Here is a 23601-nt window from a genome sequence, read left to right on the forward strand (position 1 = left end):
TCACGTCACCAACTAACGTTTACAAAAAAAGAATTTAGTTTTAGCAACGCTTGATCTCGGTTCAAAGTTAACCATAGCGTTGGTGAAACCGGGCCCCAGTCGTGTTCAAAATATAGTCCGTCAGCTCTCAAAGTATTACTGCACCGCGGATAGGATGGCCGGACACAGCGAGGTCACGCTCGCTCCCCCGCCAGTTAATGTAATCCATCATTCTCACCCTGCGTGGTGGCGCGGCAGTATTTCTCCTGGCGCGCAATTGCTTCTTCTTGTCTCCAACGGCGCATGTAGATGACGGACAAGATTCCTTTTCCTTCTTAAGTTGAACACGAGTATACTGTAAACGTTCATAACGTAAAAGCGCTAAAAACAGGACGGACACAAGACACACACAACATTGAGCGCTCTTTTTAGCGCTTTTACGTTAGAAAGTTTATCACCAACAAGCCCAAAGGGATGTTTTAATGAACTGTAAACGCATTTTTATTCGCGATGTACTAATTTTCGCGAATCGCGCATTCAGTCATTTGCAAAATTATTCGCGAGTATTTAGTTTCGCGATTCCAGGGCTGTTTCCTTTCGCGGGATAAACGTCAAGCTGTGTTCGCGAGTACAATTTTTCGCGATTTTTTAGCTGTCGCGAAATTCGCGAAAATTAATACATCGCGAATAAAAATACGTTTACTAGTTCAACTACACCTAGACATCAACACGAAAAGAAGGGTACACATCACCTGCGTTGTCTGTGTTTTATGATTTAAGGAAACCGTAATTTACAGGTCTCGTCATCTCCTTCTCAAGGACAGTGCGGAGCGGGCTCCCATTGGTCTCCTCAAATGGTTTCTCCTATCACCGCGGGAGACAGTTTGACGGGACCAATCGGATGCCTCTCCGTATTGTCTCGTTTCTTGAGAAGCGGATGGCGAGGAACAGTACAAATTGCAATGTCTTTCGCTCATACTTTACGGACTACATACACAATGGGCTCCGTTCCTTTTGTGTTGATGTCAAGGTAACAGTATATTTCGTACCGCGAGGAAATTTTGTGCACTCCCCCCCCCCCCCTTTAATTGTCACAGCAAGGCGTGCGCCCCGTGCTTTCTATAAAGGAGTTATAACGGTATTATTCCGTACAATGAGTGGCCCTCGGTGTGCTATGCGGTTAAGCTCGGTTTTAAGAGTATTTCTAGAGTACAAGATAAAATAGCATACACGCAGGCAAGCTAGTGGACAAGATCCATGGCGACGAAGCTATAGTTTGGACATAACGCCAGCAGGACGAGCTGGTGTTACGTTACGACCTATTGTTGTACCCAAGCGGCTTCGTCGTCATGGATTTATTGGAGCACTGCATGGGCAGCCCGGCCCGGCCCCTTTGGTTGAGCCGGGCCGGGCCCGTACATCGCCGGTTCTAGGTCGGACTCGACTCTGCGTAACCCCGCTTTTTGCTTGCTATGCGGTCAACTTTTACAGCCCGCTTCTCTGGGCTGGGCCAACGCCACCTGGACACAGAAGGCCTGCTTATTGCCTTCTCTTCCTCCTTCGCTACGTGGACATATACGATCCATCATTGCTCGCAGACGACGGTGGTTCGTCTCCGTGGTTACGACCGCTGAAAGCTCGTTCGTGATTGGCTACCGCCATTGAAAACACGAACCTGATAGGCTGACTATACTTGTTACGTCACGTCGACGAGTAAGCAGGCTTTCTCTATCTACACGCTTAAAAATGAACTTCACCGCATAGCACGCTCGTGGCCAACAATCATCTCGAATGATATCGTTATCTGCCCTGATTTGTTGAAAACGGGAGGCGTACGCCTTTTCTGTGACAATTATGAACAGCATAATTGTCACAAAAAAGGGGTACGCCTCCCGTTTTCAACAAATCAGGGCAGATAACGATATCATTCGAGATGATGGTTGGCTACGAGCGTGCTATGCGGTGATTTTTAAGAGTGTAGGTGGTGTTGGCTTGGCCCGGTAGCCTAGAAGTTGCTCGGGGGCCAGGTACGGAGTCGTCGGACCGGGAACGGGCGGGAAAAACCAAAAGAAGCCTGGGCCTGAGGATGGGGCCCGTGCACTGCTCTAGGATTCATGCAGTGCTTCCTAACTTTGGTTGTGGGTAGTCCGGGGGGTGGGGTGGGGTGGTATCTACTGGAGAAAAAAAAAAAAGAAAGAAAGAAAAGACGAAAAATCTGAGCGCTAGCAGCCTTGCTGCAATATACTAAACGCCATCCGCCTGTTTTATGAACTAGACACGCCAGCCGCTAGGTTCGAGTCGCATAACTTGCACAGGGGGGCCCTCTCTGGAGTGGGGTACATGTGGGGGACGTACGGGGATCTGCCGTCAGGTCACGAACGTGCGTCGCGTGTCACCGATCCCCAAAACTCTGCAGCCCACTTATCATTCCCCAGAAGCCCACGGTCGAATCGTTGCCTGGCTGAGAGAGATGCAGTGCGCCAGGCTGACGCAGCTGCGAAAGTTCTGCCTTCTTTCTATATACGTACTTTGCTTCTGGTCGTCTTCTATTTACGGAGGGTCCCTCGCTTTTTGTACGTATTTATAAGTCTGTTTTATTCGCACTCGAATGCCGCGGTGGTCCTCGCGTCCCCCCCCCCCCTCACTCGACGCTAAATATGGCGAAATTTTTGGGTGCACCGCGAGGGGGCGCTCTCATCGAGAGGCCGGCCGCGGAGGACTACGTTCCCGGAATGTATCGCGTTTTATTTTCTGCGTCCGTCTTCATTCACTTTTGTTATTGTTGTTTCGCGCTGCGCGTCTCAGCGGTTCTCTAATCCATTTATGGTGAAGAAGGGTGGGGGAAGAGAGAGAGAGAGAGAGTAAAAAGACGAAGGGATGCACTGTGTTTACTAATGCGGAGCTCCCGCTTGGCGACGCCCGGCGTGTCGAAGTTTCGCTGTATTCGCGAGAGCCAGCGTCTGTTCCGTATTATGCGAAAAATTACTCATATATAATGGATTTAATTCGATGAAAGTCGCATCTACAGGGTTAGCCTAGCAAACGTTACACATTTCGATCGCATCGTAAAAATAGAAGACAGGGTTTAGCCTGCCCCAAACTTTGAAGACTGATAGCCATTTATCTCAAGTTTTATTGTAATTTTTTGTAGAAACCATAGTCGTGCAGAAAAAAAAATTAAAAGTCAAGCACAAACTCGCCCCATGCATTTTCAATGGCCTATCTCACGTAAACACCGCCATTTTTCCTTGTCTCTGCTTGACATTCATATCACCTCACACAGGCGGCGCTGCCTACAACGATGTAACATGCTTATTCTGACCATGATTCTGGCGTTATGCACTAATCCTCCTGTTCTGTACGGTGGTGCCATCTGTGTGCGGAGAAATGAAAATGAGGCGTACACGGGAGAAAATGGCGGCTTTTGAGTGAGATAGGCCATAGAAAATGCACAGAGTGAGATTTTGCTTCATTTTTAATTTTTCTTCAAGAGGACCATAGCGCTAACAAAAAATTCCAACAAAACTTGAGACAAATGGCTACCAGTCTGCGAAGTTTGGGGTTGGCTAAACCCCATCTTCTGTTTTTACGATGCGATCGAAATGTGTAACGTTTGCTAGACTAACCCTGTAGTTACACATAATTGATTTTTCGTTACCCGCGATTTTTGTGGTGGCACAACACTGTGCCATCCGCAGGGGTGTGCTTTACTTCCTGTTTGCCGCCGGAGATCGTCTGCCACGCTCGTGTCGTGGAGGTGATCACGTACGAACCGATTGACGTCACGCCTCCGGTCACCTGATTGGCGCTTCCCTAGTCGTCACTGGCTGACGTCAGTCTAGCCCGTTTGGTTGGGTTTTCGGAAGAATACGACGTTTCGGGAGAACGAACTGATCAAATTCTTCTTGCGTACGCCACAGGACAGCGGCGCTCATTATCCTTGAGCGCATGGTATAAATGTGTTAGCTTGGTCGTGATGCATACTAAGCGAGATGTCTGCAACTGGAAGAGACAAAAGCGTATGGTAATTGAACCTGCCGATTCATCTAGAATACACCAGTTAGTGATTACAGAATTCGCAATCTATAATTCATGACAGCTTCGCGTAAAGTCTACAAACTTTTAATTACCACAATTTCACTGTGTCTTGGCACTATTTGGCCTTAGTCGCTCTTGTGCCATAAAGCACCAAAACATCACCAAAAAACACCACAATTTCACTGTTTTAAACAGCACTTTGAACTACCAAAAAAGCAGATCGTGTGTGCTCAGTACCCTAGAGCTCTGTATCATAAATAAACAACGGTATGGTGACAGTATCGGAGCAGTTGTTCGTCGTCGCAAATAAGCACTCCGATTCGTTCCTTCTATTTTTTTTTTTTTTATATCTTCATTTTATGCTTTGGTCCCGAATGTTAGTAACCTATCATTCTCGAGGGAGCCAACGCGAGACAGATACCGACCGGAAGCGAAGCTGCTGAGAACAATGGCTGAAAGAGGCTGAAAAAAGTAAACGCGCTGACGTTTCAAAATCATCTGCTTCTCACTCGGATGAGCAAGCTTTGTATGCTTATTGATCTGACGGTCCGCGATTGCTGCCAAAAGTCCGAAGAACGGCGCAGGGACCGCCGCATCGCGCTCTCAAACTTCCCCAACGGACATAGCAGACGACAGGCGATTCTAGCGCCGCCTGGTTTTCGTCTGCACGAAAGCGCCGTTATCGGCGAGCCACATGGTCGTAATCGCGCTTGGGAAACCATGTCAGACAATGAAATACGATAGATAAAACAAGAAAGAACTTTTGATAGGCTGAAGCCAGGCCGCGTGCATTGACTTTCAAAAATGGAGGGAGAGGGGGGAGGGAGCGGTGGAATTTATTGTTGCTTATGCTGGAGTCCGTGAGAGAAGGAGGTTGTACATTTCTCCCAGTAATATATTTACATATAACATTTTATGTGATGATAGATGGATCTTGCTTCTCTCTCTCATTTTTTTTTTAGGGACATATTTTTTTGCTCTTTCTGCCACTGCCAGCGTGATTGGCCAACAAGCAAAGACGATTATTTGGAATGGTGTTATTTGCCCATGTCTGAAGTTGTGAAATTTGAGACACTTCACCAGGATTCATGTAACAAACTACCACCGGCATGTACCGTATAAATAAGTACATGCAATACCAAGTATTATGGTAGAGCCATTACAGTATCAAAACTTTCATTACAAGCACACTACACATCATACATAACATTTGTTGTTTGGTATTATAAAATTAAAAGTTGTTGAAAAAAATCTCATTGGTAAAATATCAAAAACATTCTTTATGTGCTTTGTTGCACTGCACATGAGGTCCAACCAAGAAGTAATATATGACAGCTACTATCTGCAAGCTGCATTAAGAATCTTTTATCTCTGTATAAGTCGTTTCAGTTACAGAAGACACATACGGCTTTCTTTTCTTTCTTTACTTTTTTGTTCATTAAACTTTATTTTTGCTCTCTCATATGCTGTCATAGGGGTGGCCATGGTAGACATTGCTTTCCAAGTGGAATAGAGCTCGAGCAAGATTGATTGCATCTGTGCTGTGTTCCGAAACTGTCGCTTCAACAGAAAGCCAGTAAAAAATAAGTGGGGAAATGGGCAGTGAAAGCCTCTGGCCTCGAGTGTGTTTGAAAGCAACGTTTCTTTCATTACGCATGAACGACTAGCGCACTGCTGTAATTCCCTTCTCCCTATCTTTTCAGGGTCTGGATAACACCGTTCTGGCAAAGCATTCCCCTGCTGTGCCTGACAAGGTGCTGGCCTCTACACCTCGACTCGATGGCTACCGGTTCTCCATGGTCAACTTGGAAGGTAAGTTTATGAAACCTGTGAGACGATTTCCCTGCCGTTATTCAGAACTTGCAGGTTCTGTACCCTTGCAGTGTATTCACACGGGCAACATCCCCACGGAATATTCTACCGTAAGAAAAGGCAAAAAGCTGCTCGTGAGGCATGAAGTTCCAGCATGTTGGGTAGAGCACTCACACGGTGAATATAGAGCAATATTGGTAGTGTCATACTGTGCACATGGCAGACGACAGCGTCTGCGTCTCTTCCTGTCGTCTGCTACAGAATGTTGTGTGGCTGTGTTGCCCACATTTAGCCCTGCACCAAAAGACGTGATGTTGAGTGCTCGCGCTTAGCTGGCAGCAGTATGCTATGAGTCGTTTCGCATCTCCTGCTGGAGCATTCTTGGAAGTGTTGCTCCTGTGCGTACACGGTCACTTGTGGTGGTCAAGGTGTAAGTTAGTCAAATCTGTGATGTTTTAGGACTACTAATTCATACGTTTGGTGGGCAAAACCTTTAGGTACGTGCCGCATTTGTGGAAACCCGGGCGTTGTTGCTACATGATATATTGAGAATGTTCATCAGTCCCGCAGACGTACATATCTGTACGCAACCTTTGGCAAAGGACGGATTTTGGAGTGTCAAATTTTTGTAGATATCTTATGAAAAACAAGTGCGATTTTCATTACAATAGCACGATACGTGACATGGCATCCCATAGGCTTTCAAATTCATGAAAAATTTTTTTTCCTTTTCATTAATCAACTTAATTATTATGTGAGATGAATGCAAGCTGCCATTGTGTATTGCAAAAACATTTATGAGTGAGTGTCATCCAGGTCATTGCCAATTTTTATGTCACGGGGCCTAGTTTTAAGAATGAAGATTTCCTTGCCGAGCATCCTGTGTGTATCAAAGTCATCGTGTGAAGCAGTGCTCACTTTATTGTATACCTTCCAGTGAGGCGTTGTTGGACGTTTATACGTACAGCCTCAGAACTGTTGAAATATATTTGCTTTTCAATTTCTTCGACTTGAATATAGGATTCTACATTCTATTCCAAATTTAAATCAAATACACAATTATTCCCTCCAGTATTAAAAAAGTCCTAATATTTGCGCAGACCCAGCGACTGAGAGTCCATTGCACTTTCTTCTCGGGCACCTGTACTTTCCAGTTCACGTTTCAAATGTTCCGTAGAACAGAAATAGACAAACACAGACTTTACGAACCAGCAACAGAACTCATACTTGTCATGCCTCTTGACAGAGAGCCAAGATGTAGAGCTGGATGCAATTCTGGGCGAGCTGTGCGCTCTTGAGACGCAGTTCGAAAGAGAGATCAACCAAAAGGGTCACTCGCGATGCTACACTGGCCAAGACCCAAATGCGGCTGCCGGTACGGCGCTCCATCTGGTGCCTCCCACACCAACTTCGTCCATGCCACCAGCGGGGACAGGCGTCGTGCCCCTGGGGGGCATGGTGTCTTCCGCCTTCAGCACTGGTTCCACAAGCCAGAGGTCGTCGGGTCATAGTCGCTCCAGTTCTGGCGGAGGTGGAAGCACTGGCAGCTCCAGACCAAGGTATGTTTCCTGTTCCTAACTTAAGAGGAGCAGAAGACATAGACAAGAGTAACATGTTCATGTCACAGTGTTCTTGTCTCTGCCTTTTGCTCAAGTTGGCAAATGTACCAGCAGGGACGCTATTCTTGTGTTGTCTTGCTCTTGTCCAGTACAGATGTCAGAATTTTTCACGGAATACACCACAAAGCTGAGCAATATGCTATGCTAGTAGGTCACCTGTCTGCACAGCTCCATACTTTCCCTCTCTCCCCTATTGCCCATAGAGCTACCTCATTGATCCTTCTCCCAAATAAGGGGGTAACAGCGCAAGGTAGGGCACACAGGATTTATTCTGTGAGCCCCCCCCGCAACCTGTCGCAGCCAAAAAGCAAATATTTCAAAGAGGTGTCTTTTATTGCTCTTTTACACCACCACCTAGCAATTCCTCTCATACATGGAGAGCGGAAGGGTTTTCGCATGCCTCTGTTACTACAACCTACTACATCAGTCAGTGCCAAAGGACAGGCAGGATGAATCTTACTCCAGTGCTGTTCCACTTGGAAGGGAATGTCTGCTGTGGCCACCTCTACAACAATATATCGGAGAACGAAGTGAAAGTTTAACGAGCAAAAAAATGGAGAAATGCATTGAGTACAGCAGTATTTCTTGAATAAGAGTCAAAATGCAGGCTTGCTGGTGATTCATGATGAAATTTGACTGAACCCAAAGACAAGGAAAATACGGACCATCACAAACACATTCTCGAACACAGTAATGGGTTTATTCACAGCCAGGACCTTTCAACCGGAGAAAGTTTGACATAGAGAGGGAGGGCGAGATGGAGGGATTGCTGACACAATTCCCTCTACTCCTAGTCCGACCGAAACATAAAAGCCGCCGCCACAAATTCTGAGCTGTCTAGACGTTTGGACGAATGTAACAATTGCCAGGCTGACCTTCTGTCTGTGCTAAGGAAACATAGAAACTGGGCCAAAAGGCTCCTCTTGGAATTAGTGGTGATTAGGAGTAGAGGGAATTGTGTTAGCAATCCCTCCGTCCTTCCCTCTCTGTGTCAGACTTTCTCCGGTTGAAAGATCCTGGCTGCAAATAAACCAGCTGCTGTGATCGAGAATGTGTTTGCAATCATCTCTGGTTTCCTTGTCTCAGTTAATTAGCTAATTAACTAATCAGTTAAAGTTGGTTCAGTCAAATTTCATCAGTGGGTAACATGCAAACATCAGTTAAGCGAATCAATTGAACTGAATGAGTTATTCGGATAAAACGTTCCTGATGCAGCAAACTCAAAGCTGAAGTACATGACATGAACCTATCGCGTGGGCTGAACTGTACTAGAGTACCTCACTGTGAACAGCATTTCAGACAGGTGCAGTGAAAACCTGAAGGGTTCTTATCTTTGGAAATGTGACCTCACACGCAGGGCTACAAAGCACGTTTCGACTCTTTTGATACTTGCACTAATGAGAATTTATTTTCAATTCCCTTTCATATTAATTGTATTAACTCAGTGTTGTACATGTGTTATTTTCTGTTATGTGTGGTACTTTGGTAATGTTGCTACTGTAATGACACCACTGAAAGTACTGTTGCTTCTTGCAGGTTTGAACTGGGCCCATTTCACGACAGTAGCGTCAACACTGCCGCACGTACCGAGAGTCCAGACAATGACTCTGCGTTCTCGGACAACGTCTCCATGTTGTCTTCGGAGTCATCCGCGTCTTCCGGCGGAGGCGGCGTGGGACGATCCTCGCACGCTGATCCGCGAAGTGTAGCGTCCAAGGTGAATGGAGACCACGGAGGAGTTGCACTTGCTTCATCTCCAACTCAGGTTAGGGTACTATCTTCTATGTACCCCTGTTTCAGCCGCACTCACCAGCTTCATCGACCAAACGTAGACTGAACATACCGGGTTTTCTCGAACCTAAGACGACCTCCCGAGTTCAGGGTACACAAATTTGAAAAAAAAAAAAAATGTAAAGGCAGTTGAGCAGTTGGAAATGGTGCACAATACAGTTTATTCGTCACCACTTTTTTCGCCCGATATCTGCAAACAGCTCGTTGTGCTCTGTTCCGTTGAAAGCGTTAGACAAACCGCACTTTTTAAAAGCACGCACAACGTCGTCATCGAGCATGTCGCGCCAGGCGTCCAAAATCTACCGTGCTCGCGCAACTCCTGATCTCTCCCTGTTGCTTCAGTCCTCTTGTAACATTTGCTTCCGACAGTTGAAACCACGTTGGCGCAGCTAAATTGTTGCAACGTTTAGCGGTGATAGCGATACGCGCAGCGGTGACGCCGCCATGACAGTCCGTCACCGTTTGCATCGTTTCGTTTGGTTCACGCTGACTGGTGCTGGCAACCACAGCACGTGGTATTGATCGCGCCGCTGTTGGCTATTGGTCCGCTTCCATTGCGTGCTCCCGCCTGTCCCCTAACATATAATTGTGGCGGGGATATCCAAATCCAAGACAACCACCACCGACTTTGGTACGCAGGATTTTTGAAAAAAAAAAAAAAAGGTCGTAATAGATTCGAGAAGATACGGTAGTCAGTGAACGTTAAGAAGGCAGCTGTTTATTCTACTCAGGATTAACGCCTAGTACCCTTATACCGGGTAAAAATTGTAGCCGTAACTTTGTTCGGCGGTCGATCGAGAATTTGACAGTTGAGCTTCTCGAGACTTCCTACATGTATCACGGATGCACGCATCCATTTTCACGTGCAAAGCAAAGTACAAAGCTCATTATGGCTTTTGAATATGTTTGGTGCTACTTCATACCTACTACATACTTAGAGCCTGAAGTTTTAGGGTTCTACCCGATTCTTCCCCGAATTTGCACCCCGAATTGAAGGCTGCCTCTTTAGGGTGAAACCCGATTTTTACCAGGCAAATTGCCCTCTCTGGGATGTCTGTAGGAATGCACCAACTTACTTGTTTGGCAGAAAAATGCAGTTACATCACCGTTTGTACCAAATCGCTACAGTTAGTTTGAATAACTGGGCCCGATTTCTCCCCGATTTTAGCGTGATGGAAGTTTTTTTCTCACCCGAATTCGCACGAATTTAGTGCAGATGTTTATTTACCCAATTTTTACCCCCCGAATGTAGAAAAAAATATTTCCCGAAAACTTTGGGCTCTATACATACTACATTCCCTATCCCTGCACGGTGTAGAACCTACGCTAATTGTGCACTCCTAACATCCTTATGCAGCAATTAGCTTTATTAGTTTTGATAAGTTGCATTTGTGTCACGCTTTTCGATTAAATCGAGTTCTCTCGTTGCCTGTCCGTGCTTATTGTGTTCGCAAGCACGTCCGTCCCGGTACCTGCCTGCTTAACGTAGACGCACGTGTGTTCGTGTTTTTGCACTTTCAGCTGCTAGAGGCCATCACTGCAAAACTGAAAGCAATTCACTCGGATATAGAGATGGACAGGCCACCCCTCGTAAGTGTTTTCTGTTGCAGGCGGCTGCGTTTATCCCATGTTTACGTTGCTCCCTTCATGTTGTTTTTGATTCTGTTACCATCTCGCAAGTCATGCTTCCAAAACAGTGACGCATACAGTAAATCTCGGTTATAACAGCCCCACTTATAACGAATCTTCGGTTATAACGAATGCCTCACGAACGACCGTCAAAATTTGTATTGAGTCTATGGAAATTGCCTCCGCCTATTATGAACGAATTGCCGGGGAGCCTTCGGTTACTGCGACCGAAAGAGCTCCCTCGACCACTGGAGAAGGCGAGCGCGCGACGTCAGACGCCCGCGGATTTGTCAGGCGCCGCTTGCACGTGACCTCGCTTTGCAGCCAATGCGCTGTCCCCATCAGCGCGCGCTGCACGTGCACCCGTTTGGCCGATGATGAAGGCGTCATGGATGCAGGTGAAGCGGGAAACTTTGCGAAACTGCTTCAGAAAAGCTGGATTTGTTCATCAGGCACTGGCTACAGACGCCGATCGTGAAGTGGACTTTGGTGTGGGTGATACCGACACTGAACTTTGGGACAGAGCAACGGCTGCGAATCTGACTGACGGCTGTCAGTCTTTCGAGGAGTTCGCGACAGCAGATGACGACGCACAGGCCGTTGCGGACTTCAATGATTCGGACATCATTGCCGACGTGCGCCCGCCGCCAAACGAACTTTCCGATGATGATGATGATGACACAGTGTCTTCCCCTACATTTTAACTACAGCGGAGGTTGCTTCGCTCCGCGATTTTGTGTACGCGAAGGCGCTCGCCGCGGCCCACCTGGACCACCTTGATGACTTAGAAAACGCCGTGATCTCCGCAACTGTGTATAAACAGGCACCGTTAACGATGTATTTTCAATGAACGGCATACATGACTCATGTTTCTTACACTGCTGGCCTTTTGGATCAAATTTTTTGTCCATTCCATTTATAGCGAACTTCGGATATAATGAACGGGTTGCGCGCGACCGTCGAGTTCGTTATAACCGAGATTTACTGTACTAAGATGATGAAGCTCTGTCCCTTTTTAAAATAAATCTTCTTGCTTGTGCCGGTGTATAGCTAGCAAGCGGCAAATTTGTGTCTCATTAATTCACGGAGACAGATAGGTGTTACGGGCGGTTGTCACTTTCGTTTGGCTTTGCATCCTTCATGCGACAGCAATGCTGTGCAATGGCCTCTTGAAATCTGTTCTAAGCACGTTCATTTCTCATGTTTGTCTGCTGTACATACCAGTAGAGACAAAAGCACGCAGAAAATATGCTAAGAGAAATATCTGCTCCAGTTGGACGATGTAAGGAGATGTAAGTGTCCTCAGGAGATGTAAAACCGGGCAAAATTGTGCGATATCGGGGGGGAAAGCAGATTTTCAAGTGGAAAATTAAAGAAAGAGCACTTCTCTCATGTTAGGTAAACACGAGATGCCGAGTGGCCGTGCTGTATGCACAGTACATAGTGTTCTCCAGTACCTCCAGTACCTCGTGGTCGAATTTGCACTCTGGCAAGTTCGTTTTTTTGAGGTTTTTCATGGGCCTAAGTGGCGATGACGCAAATGGAGGGCAAAGCCTAGTTCTGACGGGTTTAACCCGAGAACGTGAGGCTCTGGTGCGGAAATGCAAACTATTTGTGCCTATACCAGTGATCAGGTCTCTGAGGGAATGCGTGTGTCAGTTACAATTAGACCGTGATGTTTTAGGGTTAAACCCGATTTTTCCCCGAATTTGCACCCGGAATTGAGGTTCACCTATCTGGGGTTAAACCCGATTTCTACCTGCAAAACTGCACCTAGGCTAGGCACCTCAAGGCATCGACATACAGTAGAACCCCTTTGTAATTAACTCTCTGGGACCATGATGAAATTTTACTAGATCAGGAGTTTTATTATATCAGGTGTGCCATTGAATGTATGGAATTCTATCGGGACCGCAGTTCTTGTTTACTATAAGCAGAGTTTTACTACAGGAGGAGTTACTATAAAGAGGTTCTACTGTACTAGTTTCTCACAAAATATGCGACTGCCTCTTACTTCTGGCACTCTGGATAAATGGTACAGTGAACGTTTATTCTCCAATAATGCCCGATTTCTTCCCAAACTCAGTTTGATGGTAATTTTTCTGCCCAAATTTGCGTGAATTTTCGACATCAATTTATTGACCCGATTTCTACCCCCCGAATTTGGAAAAATATAAAACCCGAAAATTTCAGGGTCTAGTTACAATACATGGGGCTGTATTCAATCAAGCTGCAGTAGGAGCTTCGTACAGTTCTGATTTCAATGCGATGCATCTTCGTATATGCAAAGATGCATGCGTCATGCCTGTTTATTTTGCTCAGCATTACTTTACTTTTGCACTTTCCATTTCCTGCCATAGTGGCTGTGCTGCAATTGCAAACATTTATTTTCTCAGCTGGTTGTGCAGGTTGCTTGCGAACATTCAAACAATGTGCTTTGCAGCACGCACTCCCAGTGATGTTTTTATCATACGCAGTACGAGTAGAGCCTGAAGTTTTAGGGTTTAACCCGATTCTTCCCCGAATTTGCACCCCGAATTGAAGGTTGCCTCTTTAGGGTAAAACCCGATTTTTACCCGGCAAATTGCCCTCACTGAGAAATCCGTAGGAATGCACGCTTAGCTTGTTTGGGAGCAAATGCAGTTCCATCACAGTTTGTACCAAACCAGTACAGTTAGTTTGAGTAACTGAGCCCGATTTCTCCGCAAATTTAGCATACTGGAAGTTTTTCCACCCGAATTTGCATGAATTTAGAGCACACGTTTATCTACCCGATCTTTAACCCTCCGAATTTAGAAAAAAATATTTCCCGAAAACTTCAGGCTCGAAGTACGAGCAGTCTCTGGCTTATCACAAAGTAAGGCCAGCCAACCCACAAATTTTAGCGTCTAAAATTAACAAAAGTAACGGCTGCGAAGGTCTGCCCCGTGTCCGACTTTCAGAGGACTGGCGGTGTGAAATTGGAGAGTTTTTCAGCAATCAGGGAATACCGTATCTCTTACTGCTTTCGGTGAAGTGACTGCAAATGTGGTCCTCCTGGAGACTTGTCGAGGAGGAGCGGTTACGTTGCTCGAAAACAGTCAATGACAGTGTGTCACATTTTGTGATATTGCTATATGAAACTTCTTTCTTTCCTTCATCTGTCCTTTTCTTCTCTCTGGACTTTTCCCTCTCTCCTTCTTCCTTCAGGCTGAGCAGGCGGCACGGATCAAGGCAGAAAAGATTAAGATAGCTTTGGAAAAAATCAAGGAAGCCAGCGTTCAGAAGGTAGAACTCTATGGCGTGACATTTCATTTAGTAGCTTATTCTGTAACTTTATGAGATAGACTCTTCTAATTTTATTTGTTACCATTATCAAAATTTGTTGCCATCTCGATATAATGCCTGTCATACCATCACCACCACTACCACCACCACCACCACCACCACCACCACCACCACCACAGTCTATGTGACACGTCAAGGTCTAATAAACTGTGCTACCCATGTAACTCATTAGGTCAACACTGTAGAGACTGGCCTTCTACGTGCACAATAACCCCTCTCATTCTACAGGCCATGAATTTTAAATGCTACTGACAAATTACATGATTTGAACATACTTCTGCATGTGTGTGCACAAACAAAAGACAAGACCATCTCAAGATTACATAACGTTTACCTTGCTTCAAAATACGTTTTTACCTGCTACTTGCATTAACAACCACATTACCCAGTACTTCCGGTGTGGTAACCTGTGTTCTTGTAGTATTCCTAGTCTAATGTGGCTAGAATTCAAGCTAGTCAGCATATGGCCTTATGAGATCAGTAAATGGCTATAAATGTGCTGGGGAAACATCCGTCGAGCCTGAATGGAGCACTTTGTTTGGACATCCCGTATCCCCTATAGTATAGGGGATACGGGATACAAAAGGACTCGAACTCCATTGTATAGGGCCTATACTATGGAGTCCGAGTCCTATATTGCCGTTTCCTGTAGCAGATGTTTGAGGAAAGCCATCCTCTGCTAATAATATATTTCTCGCTGTTTTTTTCTTTCTTTGTCTCCAATAAGTTATTAATCTGGTGTGAAAGTTAATGAATAAGTAGCTTTAGAGATTACCACCTGTCCGGATTTCACTGGAGCAGTATCGTAAGCTCAAAGCTTGCATTCGGTGTCCGGGTGAAGGCGTTGCGTCGTTGTCGCCAAGGATTCAGCGACAGCTAAAATGCAAAATCGAAGCTGCGTTGAGCCACACGAAGATACTGTAGGCAACCTCTCTACTATAACCCTCCGTACACAGCTCTCAGCTTTCAAGTCTGAAGAATTTGATACTGTCCCTCACGAGCAACTTTATCCAATCCAAGACTGGGCAAAAAATGGAGGGAGGAGTGGTAGAGCCCAGCTGTAACAGCTCCCAATAGAACCCATAGTTTGAGGTAGTTCACGCGGCACTGGGCACAATGTAAGTGAAATTGACTGCACCGATAAAAGTGCGACATTATGCAGTCCAGCTGGCAGTCAGAGGCCTTCCTGCTTGTCTTGCCTTTCGGCGTATCCTGGTTACCATAGACCTCCACTGGTTTACCCTCTGAAGGCCAGTTATTTGTAGTCTGAAATAACTAAAGCAATTTTAGGTTGAGAAGATTTTGTGCATCATAATGATTCAAAGGTCTATGCGTACAGAGCTCACTGCATTGTGCTTGCTACCACACTGTAACCAAGCCTGAAGATGTAAAACGAATGTGCTCTCTAATTCCTAATAAAGAGTGCATGAGTATATACTGCTTCATGATGAGCATCTTCTTGCAGCACAATAGTAAGCGCGAGAGTCACCACCACCCCATCTCACCTTACCACTGGTGATCGTAATTCACCGTCGGAAAAGTTGGCAGCATTTTACGCACAGTTTTTATAAATAATTAGAATACTAACATTAATATGCATTGTGATTTTAGACTGGCACTTGCAAAAGCTGGGATTAGCTATGGGGATCATCCAATAAGTAAGATGGGGGCGACAACAAAAGTGAGCAAAAAGTGTGTCATGGTACTGTTAGACTGTTAGCTCACATGATAGGTAATTTATTGGTGACAAAGAAGGAAAACCGGTTAGTGATGGATGGCTTCAGTTGATGAATGGCTTCTAGAAGCATCTGCTAGGAAAAGGAGTGATGAACTATGGTACAGATGGGAAACGAATTGTTGGAATAAGGTCTCAGTTGAAGCGTGGTGTCTGCTTCTGTGACCTTTCTTGTACTTACCAAAGGAGCATTAAAATACCCGCACCAAGTTCATTTCAAATGCTTTGTTCTTTTTCTAATGGTTGTTAGAACTAGAGAGCAGATCTTTAGACACTAAAAAGGGGGCGCTCTTGACCGCATAGCACGCAGTACGCCAATCATCATCGCGGAAGATATCGCTCTGTCTCCCAATAAGCTGTGACAGGGGGCGCACGCCTTTTTTATGTATCAACTTTCCTTCCAGTCGGAAGATAAAACGACAAGATTCTGAAGGCTGGTTGACCTAGAATGGTTTATGCGACCAAGAATGCTGCCTCTTAGTGCCTAAAAATCCACTTTCTAGTTATAACTTCCAAATTTCCGTTTGGTTACAGTGTTACAAAGAAAATCATACGGATCGCTAACTTGTCTCTGCATCCCTCCACAACCATCGTAGACAGATGGTAGTGCTAAAGAAAACTATTTTGGTTGCGTAGTGCTTATTTAAGCTCCAACATTCATTGAAGAACATAATCATTTTTCTGTTTTGGTGCTCCTGTAATCTTCCTAGCACTGCTCTTTTTTTTTTTTTTTTTTATTGCTTTGGAGTTATTGCAAGTCTGCATTCATTACCTTTAAACTTTATAACCTCTTTTGCTATCACTCCAGTTTCATGTATTCACATACTGGTGAAACAATACTTCTGTGAGCTTTTTACTAACGTCGAATAATGCTGTTGTGCTGGGTCAATCCACTGTGCATCCCTGAGGCTTCTTTGTTTACCCACTTGTGAAGTCCATAACCCGCCATCTGAAATCCAATAGCAAACCCAGTCCTCCTTTGCCGACCACCTGGCCACAAGTTGTGGCCAAACGATAAGTTTCACGCTGTCATCCCAATGTTGGCGACAAAAAGGAATTTAGGAGGACATCATGAAATAACCAAATAATCACTACGTACATTTGATGTGCTATGCGCAAGTTTGGCTTGTGCTGTCTAGCTACACAAACGCAATGGCTAAGGAGGCCTACGTATGTCAAAAAGGTGGAAAATAATGCACGCACAATAACAACAACTTGCTGTAACCTTGCTTAAAACAGTCATTTGCTTAAAACAGTAATTGCTGGCATTGCATATTCATACTGAAAATGCTCAACAAGGTATACAAACACAGTGAAGACAAAGAAAAACACAGGCACAATTCACGTTCTTCCAACCTTAAGGGCTTCTGAAAATTCCCCTTCCTTATCAGCCGCTCCAGGGTTGTCCGACAAGAAACGGGATTTTTTTTTTTATAAGCATTTAAGGCTAGGAGAAAGTGAATAAAGTATGTTGAAAGTTGCATCTGTGTGTTCTTTGTCTTCCCCTTCTGACTCACTTTCTTCTGCTTTCTGTCCTTTTTTAGCACTGTTGATATGTGTTTGCTATGCAGTTTTTGTTTTTTCTTTCGCTACTGCCTTTTTGCATTATCTGCAGCAATGTTGCAAATGACACGTAGCGAAATGTCACATGCTGCTCTGGCATCTTCACGGATTAGTAAAAAAAAATGTTACGATGTACATAAGTTCAGCACCCCATTGTGCTTTTTTTTCACGGGTCTCTCCTTCTGTTGCCAGTAGCCAAAGGTTATTAAACTGGGGTTCCCATTGTTGTAAGAGACAAATATCCATCACACAAGCCTCATCTCTGATAACAGATAACGGAGTCTGCGGCATGTTCTAAATAAAATTGGTGATGCTATCAACATTATCAGGACAATCGATGGCTCGATCTCACTTATCATGCAGCTTCAACAGTGGGAATTCTGGAATTCCGTGTCATATGACAGCAATCCAAAGCTGCATAGCCTTTTGTGTGTCCCCGTGTAGTTAGTGCTGGAGCAACATGAAGTGCGTGCGTGAAATATTGCCATGGACAGAAAGCTTAACCATCAAAGCACGTGACTGCACACATACGAGTGAGCCAGGAAAACTTGCGTTGCATGTGCAGCTTTTCATCAAGGCGTTCAGCGTGGACAACAGTGCCAAGAGCCTCCTCGTGGATGAACGGATGACAATAGCAAACGTCGCACGTCTGCTGGCAGACAAGAACCACGTCCCCATGGATCCCAAGTGGGTTATTGTCGAACGCATTCCACAGCTCTACATGGGTAGGTTTGCTTTGTCAATGACGGAAAAATCGATTTTTTTGCCATGCTTTCTTCGAATTCTCAAAATGCATTTTCAACGTGTGAATTTACTCAAGTCTTTCTCCTTGTGAACTTTCAGAACGAATCTACGAAGACCATGAAAATCTGGTTGAGAACTTACTTCTGTGGACCAGAGACTCGAGCAATAGGATTATGTTTCTAGAAAGGGAGGAAAAATACGATCTGTTTGTCAACCCAGAAGTAAGTGCCACATTGTGTTCTATAGAAACCAATCACGATAGAGACTGATAGTAAATAATGTAGGCAGCTGAGATACCTGCGGCCAAGGGATTATTTTTCTGCCGCAGGAACATTTGCCATTCATTGGTACCATTTTTATTTCATTTCAATTTATGGAAATTTAATTTCTTGAATGCAACTCGTGATCATTCAATCACTCGTGATTGTGACACCTCGTGATCATTTTGGTCATTTTACTCCGTATAGCACCTGTAGTGCAATGACAATTACTGAAATAAATTGGCCAAAATTCGTCAGAAATGATTCCTTGGCTCCGCCCCTGTTTTGTCAACTCTAGTTTGTGCGCCAAAGGGAGATGACGAAAGGAGGTTGCATTGGGTGCATTAAGTAGGCGCCCCTGGGGCGTGAGCGTTTCAGGCTCCACTCACTTAACGCGACACAAGCGCCCCTCACGCACCTGGGAGTGTGAGACTCCGAGCCGCCCTTCGCGCTCCCATTTCATTTTGGAGCGTGGAAGCAGACGGCAAACGCAGGGGTGACGATACAGACTTTGTGTTACCCAGTGGTCCGATTTCAGAAAGCTAATATATTTAAAACTGTTACGATGCGTTTTTATTGGTGGACAACTTCCAGACAGATATCGGCGGTTATTCGCGAGCGCCATACAGTCATCTTCACAGTAAATAGTTCTGTTACAAGTTCCCATCCGTCCCATTTCATTCGCTGTTACACGGAACAGTCTTCACAACCACCGTCGTCTCATCCAACGTTGTTCTAGATATTAACTAGCTATTCAAACTAAGCCAACATGTCCTCCATCCGTGCACTGCATGAGCAGACAACAGGGAGCGGCATCAGCGTGCGAGCTGTGCAGTGCTCCATAGTTACTTTTCACTGTTTAGTGACCGCTCCGGATGCCTCATACTCCCGATTTGAGTGCGCCGAAAGAGGGGCGCCTACTTAACACACCCATTGACACGCCATACGAGGGGGAGATAGAGGGTTAAAACGCGGTGGGTGGGGGAATCGGAGCTATCTCTTCAAAAATGAGGTCGCCCAACGTTTTGACAGGCACTTTGGTGCTCAAACTAGAGCCGACAAGAAAGAGGTGGAGACAAGGACTCATTTCCGCGGATGTTCGGCCAATTTAGTTCAGCAGCTGCCGTTGCATCACAGGTGCTATACTGAGTAAAATGACCAAAATGACCACGGGGAACCAGTTTTCGCAAAAGAAAACGTTAGGTTGACTTAGGAAATTTTTTGGAGTTCAGTTCAAGAAATTAAATTTCCAATAATGGCACCAGTAATAAAATAAAATAAATATAATCAATATAATATAATAATAATGGTACCAAAATGTGGCAAATGTTCCTGCGGCAGAAAAAACTCCCTTGACCACGTGTCCCTCCGTCGAAACGTTATTTACTACGAATTTCTAGCACGGTTGGTGGACCACTCTGTACGGTGTTTACATCCGAAAGTATTCCTCAACTCTGAAATGTACCGACTATTACATATGACGAGATTTGCAGCTTGTAGCCTTGTAGTAAAGCCATGTCGACGGGTTATTTTCAGAATTACCTTCTTGGTGGGTCATCGTCCGAGAAAAGCACGGAGCTTGATGACGACTCTAAGATGTCATTGATTGACGTAAGTGTATATGTCCTCGTATGATACAGGCAGCAGCGAACTGTGATACCACATAAAGAAAGATAAGCAAAGTAGGGACCCACTTGCATGTTTCCCTGGGACTGTTGTGCTTCTGTGTTGTGGACATTCGCCATCATAATATTATATACACGTAACCACAAACACTTTCCCCTCATCACGACAAAACCTGTCAAATCGGATGTAAAGCACTTGTCGATAAACATCATTTTATTGGTTCATCGGGATTTACAGCATTGATTAATTTGTGGAAATATCGATGAATTTGTGATTAATTCGCGGAAGCAGTCATCGTCGTCGACTTCCGCAAGTTTGAAGTCGACAGTGATGGTTGTTTCCTCGTTTGTCTGTCCGGTATGTGGTGTCTGCTGCAGCGCTGTAAGTTCAAGTTAGTGTGTACCGACTAAGTTTCAGAATCTCGAACTAACTGTTTTTATAATCCTGGGGTTTGGGGATTTCTAAATGTGGATCCCAGGACCCAAAATTTTGTGAGGCTCAATTATGCAGGAATCCCAGGATTTTGGGATCCTGGGATCCGAACCCTAGTACTAGCTACCCCCAAGCGTAGACATCGCAGGCAGTCAATTAATCACATGGTGATGTCTTCTTCACACATGTTGCACCACATCCAATGCAGAATGAAAGGTGTACTATCAGTTTGGATCCAATTTACTTATCAGGTTGATAGCTTATCTGCCAATCGAGACGCAGGAAGCAAATTGCATGTTGTCACAATGAATAGTAGATTTCACCATACATACAGTCGCAACAACTATTCATGAAAATGACAGAAAGAGTAGGTAGTACCTTCGAAGAGCTACCAACTGATTGAACAAGCTAGGTTAAATTGCTGGAGTGAAATTCTTTGCCAATATCATCATACTTTTAACATTTATATACCTGCCAGTTACTTGAGTCCTCTAATGCGGTGGGTCACTCTAAGAGATGGTTGAGGTACCAGATGTTCTCTTAAATGAAGGGTTCGGACAATATTTCCTAGAAACATTTGCATTTTGTGGTATTACTTCATTTTATGAAAACAACAGAACACTGACATGTTCATGGTGTTACAGCAAGATGTGTTGCGTAAAAGCTTCTGACTTGCTTAGATAGCCTCGCATATGGCCAGATAGCAGGACGCTCAGGGTGCACTTGTAGCACTTGAATAGTGGCAGCGGCACCATGTTGCGAAAGGAGATCATTGGCGTAGGAGACGCAAGTAGGAGCCAGGCCCGTTCCTGCTTGGATGCATATTGCGGAGATCAGTTAGTGGCGTCCTCTGTAGCTTTGTGCGTGCGCGCTTTACTGGGGAGCGACGTCGAGGTGTCTAGTAGCATGAGCCCGAGGCACTAGCGAAGCTACTGAGGACACCAGTGAGGAATGACCTCACCATTCGTGTAAGGGGACCTGTTTCTTCCTTGAACATGAAAGAACTGATGTTCTGAGGCTGGAACAACATAGAAGGGACAAATACATACAAAGCCTCAATTTGCCTAAAAAATTAACGATGAAAGATGAAAGTCACTGAAAAGGTTAGCCAGCTGACTCAAACCCACCCGAGCAAACCCGAGCAAAAATGTAAGAGTGAAAGGTGAAAGGAAGATGAGTGAGAGAGAGTGGCTGGTTTGTCCCTTCAGATGACGCACCCTGGAAGCCGCTGAGAAGGCGTGTTAGCTTAGCTCAATTGGCAGAGCCCTGGACCGGCAATCCAGAAGACGTGGGTTCGAGTCCTACAGCTGGCTAACCTTTTCAGTGACTTTCATCTTTCACTGTTTCTTCCTTCTTGTTGAATTTCAAGAACTTCCATTCGTTTTCCTCGTTCAAGTAGGGTATGTCATGCAGCCTGGTCTTGACTCTAACAAATATTTGCAGGAGTTCTTTGCAAGTTCAGGATCAGCAGTACCGGAGGTGGAAGGTGTACTGTATCTCAAAAGTGACGGCAAAAAGGCATGGAAGAAGCATTTCTTCGTCCTCCGTGCGTCCGGTCTCTACTACTGCCCCAAGGGGAAATCCAAGGTGACAAGCTACTCGCATTCAGGGCACATATATTTCTTTAAACCTGTTTATTATGGCGAAATTGACTGGTCGACCTGAAACATGTTCTACTCCCTTGCGGACAGTGCATGTAGGTTATGAGAGCATGGTTTTAATGTGATAGTATTAGTGTGCTCACTCCAAAGAAATTCTTGTGTCTCTGCCAAAACTCGTGAGATACACTGGAGCAGAAGACTGTATTTATCATGTCATCCAAAATGCGTGTACTTCAAGGTGTAGCTCCTCTAAGTCGTCTCCCATAAAAATGCGATTCCAGATATTCTAAACTTTGTACACAATAAGGGACAAGTGCAAACGTAATTATAAAACAATTATCATTGTTCAGTGCATCTATACTGAGAGCACAAAATTGTGCACTGGTTGTTCTGCAATGACTGCTTTTACTACCCTTTCTGTCTTTTGCACTGGTCCTCATAGTCCCCCACACCACGCCGGTTCTGCACTAAGAAAGCGTCACAAAGTTCCGTAATTATTTGCTGCGACATTGGGTCCCCTGGCGGATTCTGGAGTGAATTTATTTTCACATTCACACAATTGTTTGCGTGAAAGAGCCTGAAGCATGCAAAAACAGTTAATTTTTGTGCTTGACATAGCGCAGTCAAATTATCGCTCTGTTTGTAAAGTCTGCCATCTTGGAAGTGAGGGCGAAAATATCTAGAGGCCGCAGATGCCAGTGAGATGGTGATTTCAAGCTCGCATTGCCAATCTTTCACGCTCTCGCAGGGCGGCTCGCCGGTTTGGGGACAGTCAAGCGAGAAGCGTGACGTTTCCATGCTGTCGCGCCTCAAAGTCGCTTCTTTGGGAACGTAGCTTAACTGGATGTGGGTAGCCAATGAAAAGTTGTTGTCTGTGTCCTCTTTCCTCTCAGTTAAAATATTGCACTCTAAAGCCCGAATCCCATAACAAGCGACACGCGGCAGATACACGCGAGAAGCGACAAAATCGACGTCACTGCCGCCACACGAGCGTCAAAAAAGCTCAGTCGCGGCTGAATATTTCTGCATCTACTCCCAGTAGATATTTGTAGCATGTCGCTGAGTTCGTTGCCTGTTGTTTGACAAAACCAGCTAGATTTGACGGCGTGAAACAAGAACTGAACGCGTGTGCAAGGGAAAGGGTGGAGAGGGCAACCAACAAAAGTAGCAGACGAACAAGTGGGCGGGGCGTTGGGAACTTAAACCGCAGCGCCACTGCGTTACGGCGAATATTACATAGCACCTTCATTACAAGTTCTCTTCGTTTTGACGAATGAAATACTATTTTTGGTATATTTATGGCAATTTACAACTTAGCTCGAATAAAATAAGCAATGCTTCTCCAAAAACATCATTTCTCGGCGACGAAATGTCGCTGCTCAAATGGACCAGGAAGTCGCGCCATGACCAGACGCGACAGCGACAAATTCTGCAGCGCGTCGCGT

General features: G+C 45.1%; 1 protein-coding gene across 5 annotated transcripts in view; it reads left to right on the plus strand.

The window, feature by feature from the left end:
• The window catches only part of LOC135366510 (ras-associated and pleckstrin homology domains-containing protein 1-like), a 163414-nt gene that overhangs the window by 127090 nt on the left and 12723 nt on the right, over positions 1–23601 (plus strand). For 3 of the 5 annotated variants that reach the window (XM_064599224.1, XM_064599225.1, XM_064599228.1), the window contains 9 exons: positions 5721–5829; positions 7076–7388; positions 8985–9213; positions 10761–10829; positions 14058–14135; positions 18059–18218; positions 18337–18458; positions 20034–20108; positions 21999–22142. In XM_064599224.1, the coding sequence (XP_064455294.1) occupies positions 5721–5829; positions 7076–7388; positions 8985–9213; positions 10761–10829; positions 14058–14135; positions 18059–18218; positions 18337–18458; positions 20034–20108; positions 21999–22142 (1299 nt within the window). The remainder of the gene's footprint in view (positions 1–5720; positions 5830–7075; positions 7389–8984; positions 9214–10760; positions 10830–14057; positions 14136–18058; positions 18219–18336; positions 18459–20033; positions 20109–21998; positions 22143–23601) is intronic. The other 2 variants (XM_064599226.1, XM_064599227.1) reach the window with 2 other exon arrangements.

This window comes from Ornithodoros turicata, chromosome 8 (assembly GCF_037126465.1).
Source record: "Ornithodoros turicata isolate Travis chromosome 8, ASM3712646v1, whole genome shotgun sequence".
NCBI lineage: Eukaryota > Metazoa > Arthropoda > Arachnida > Ixodida > Argasidae > Ornithodoros > Ornithodoros turicata.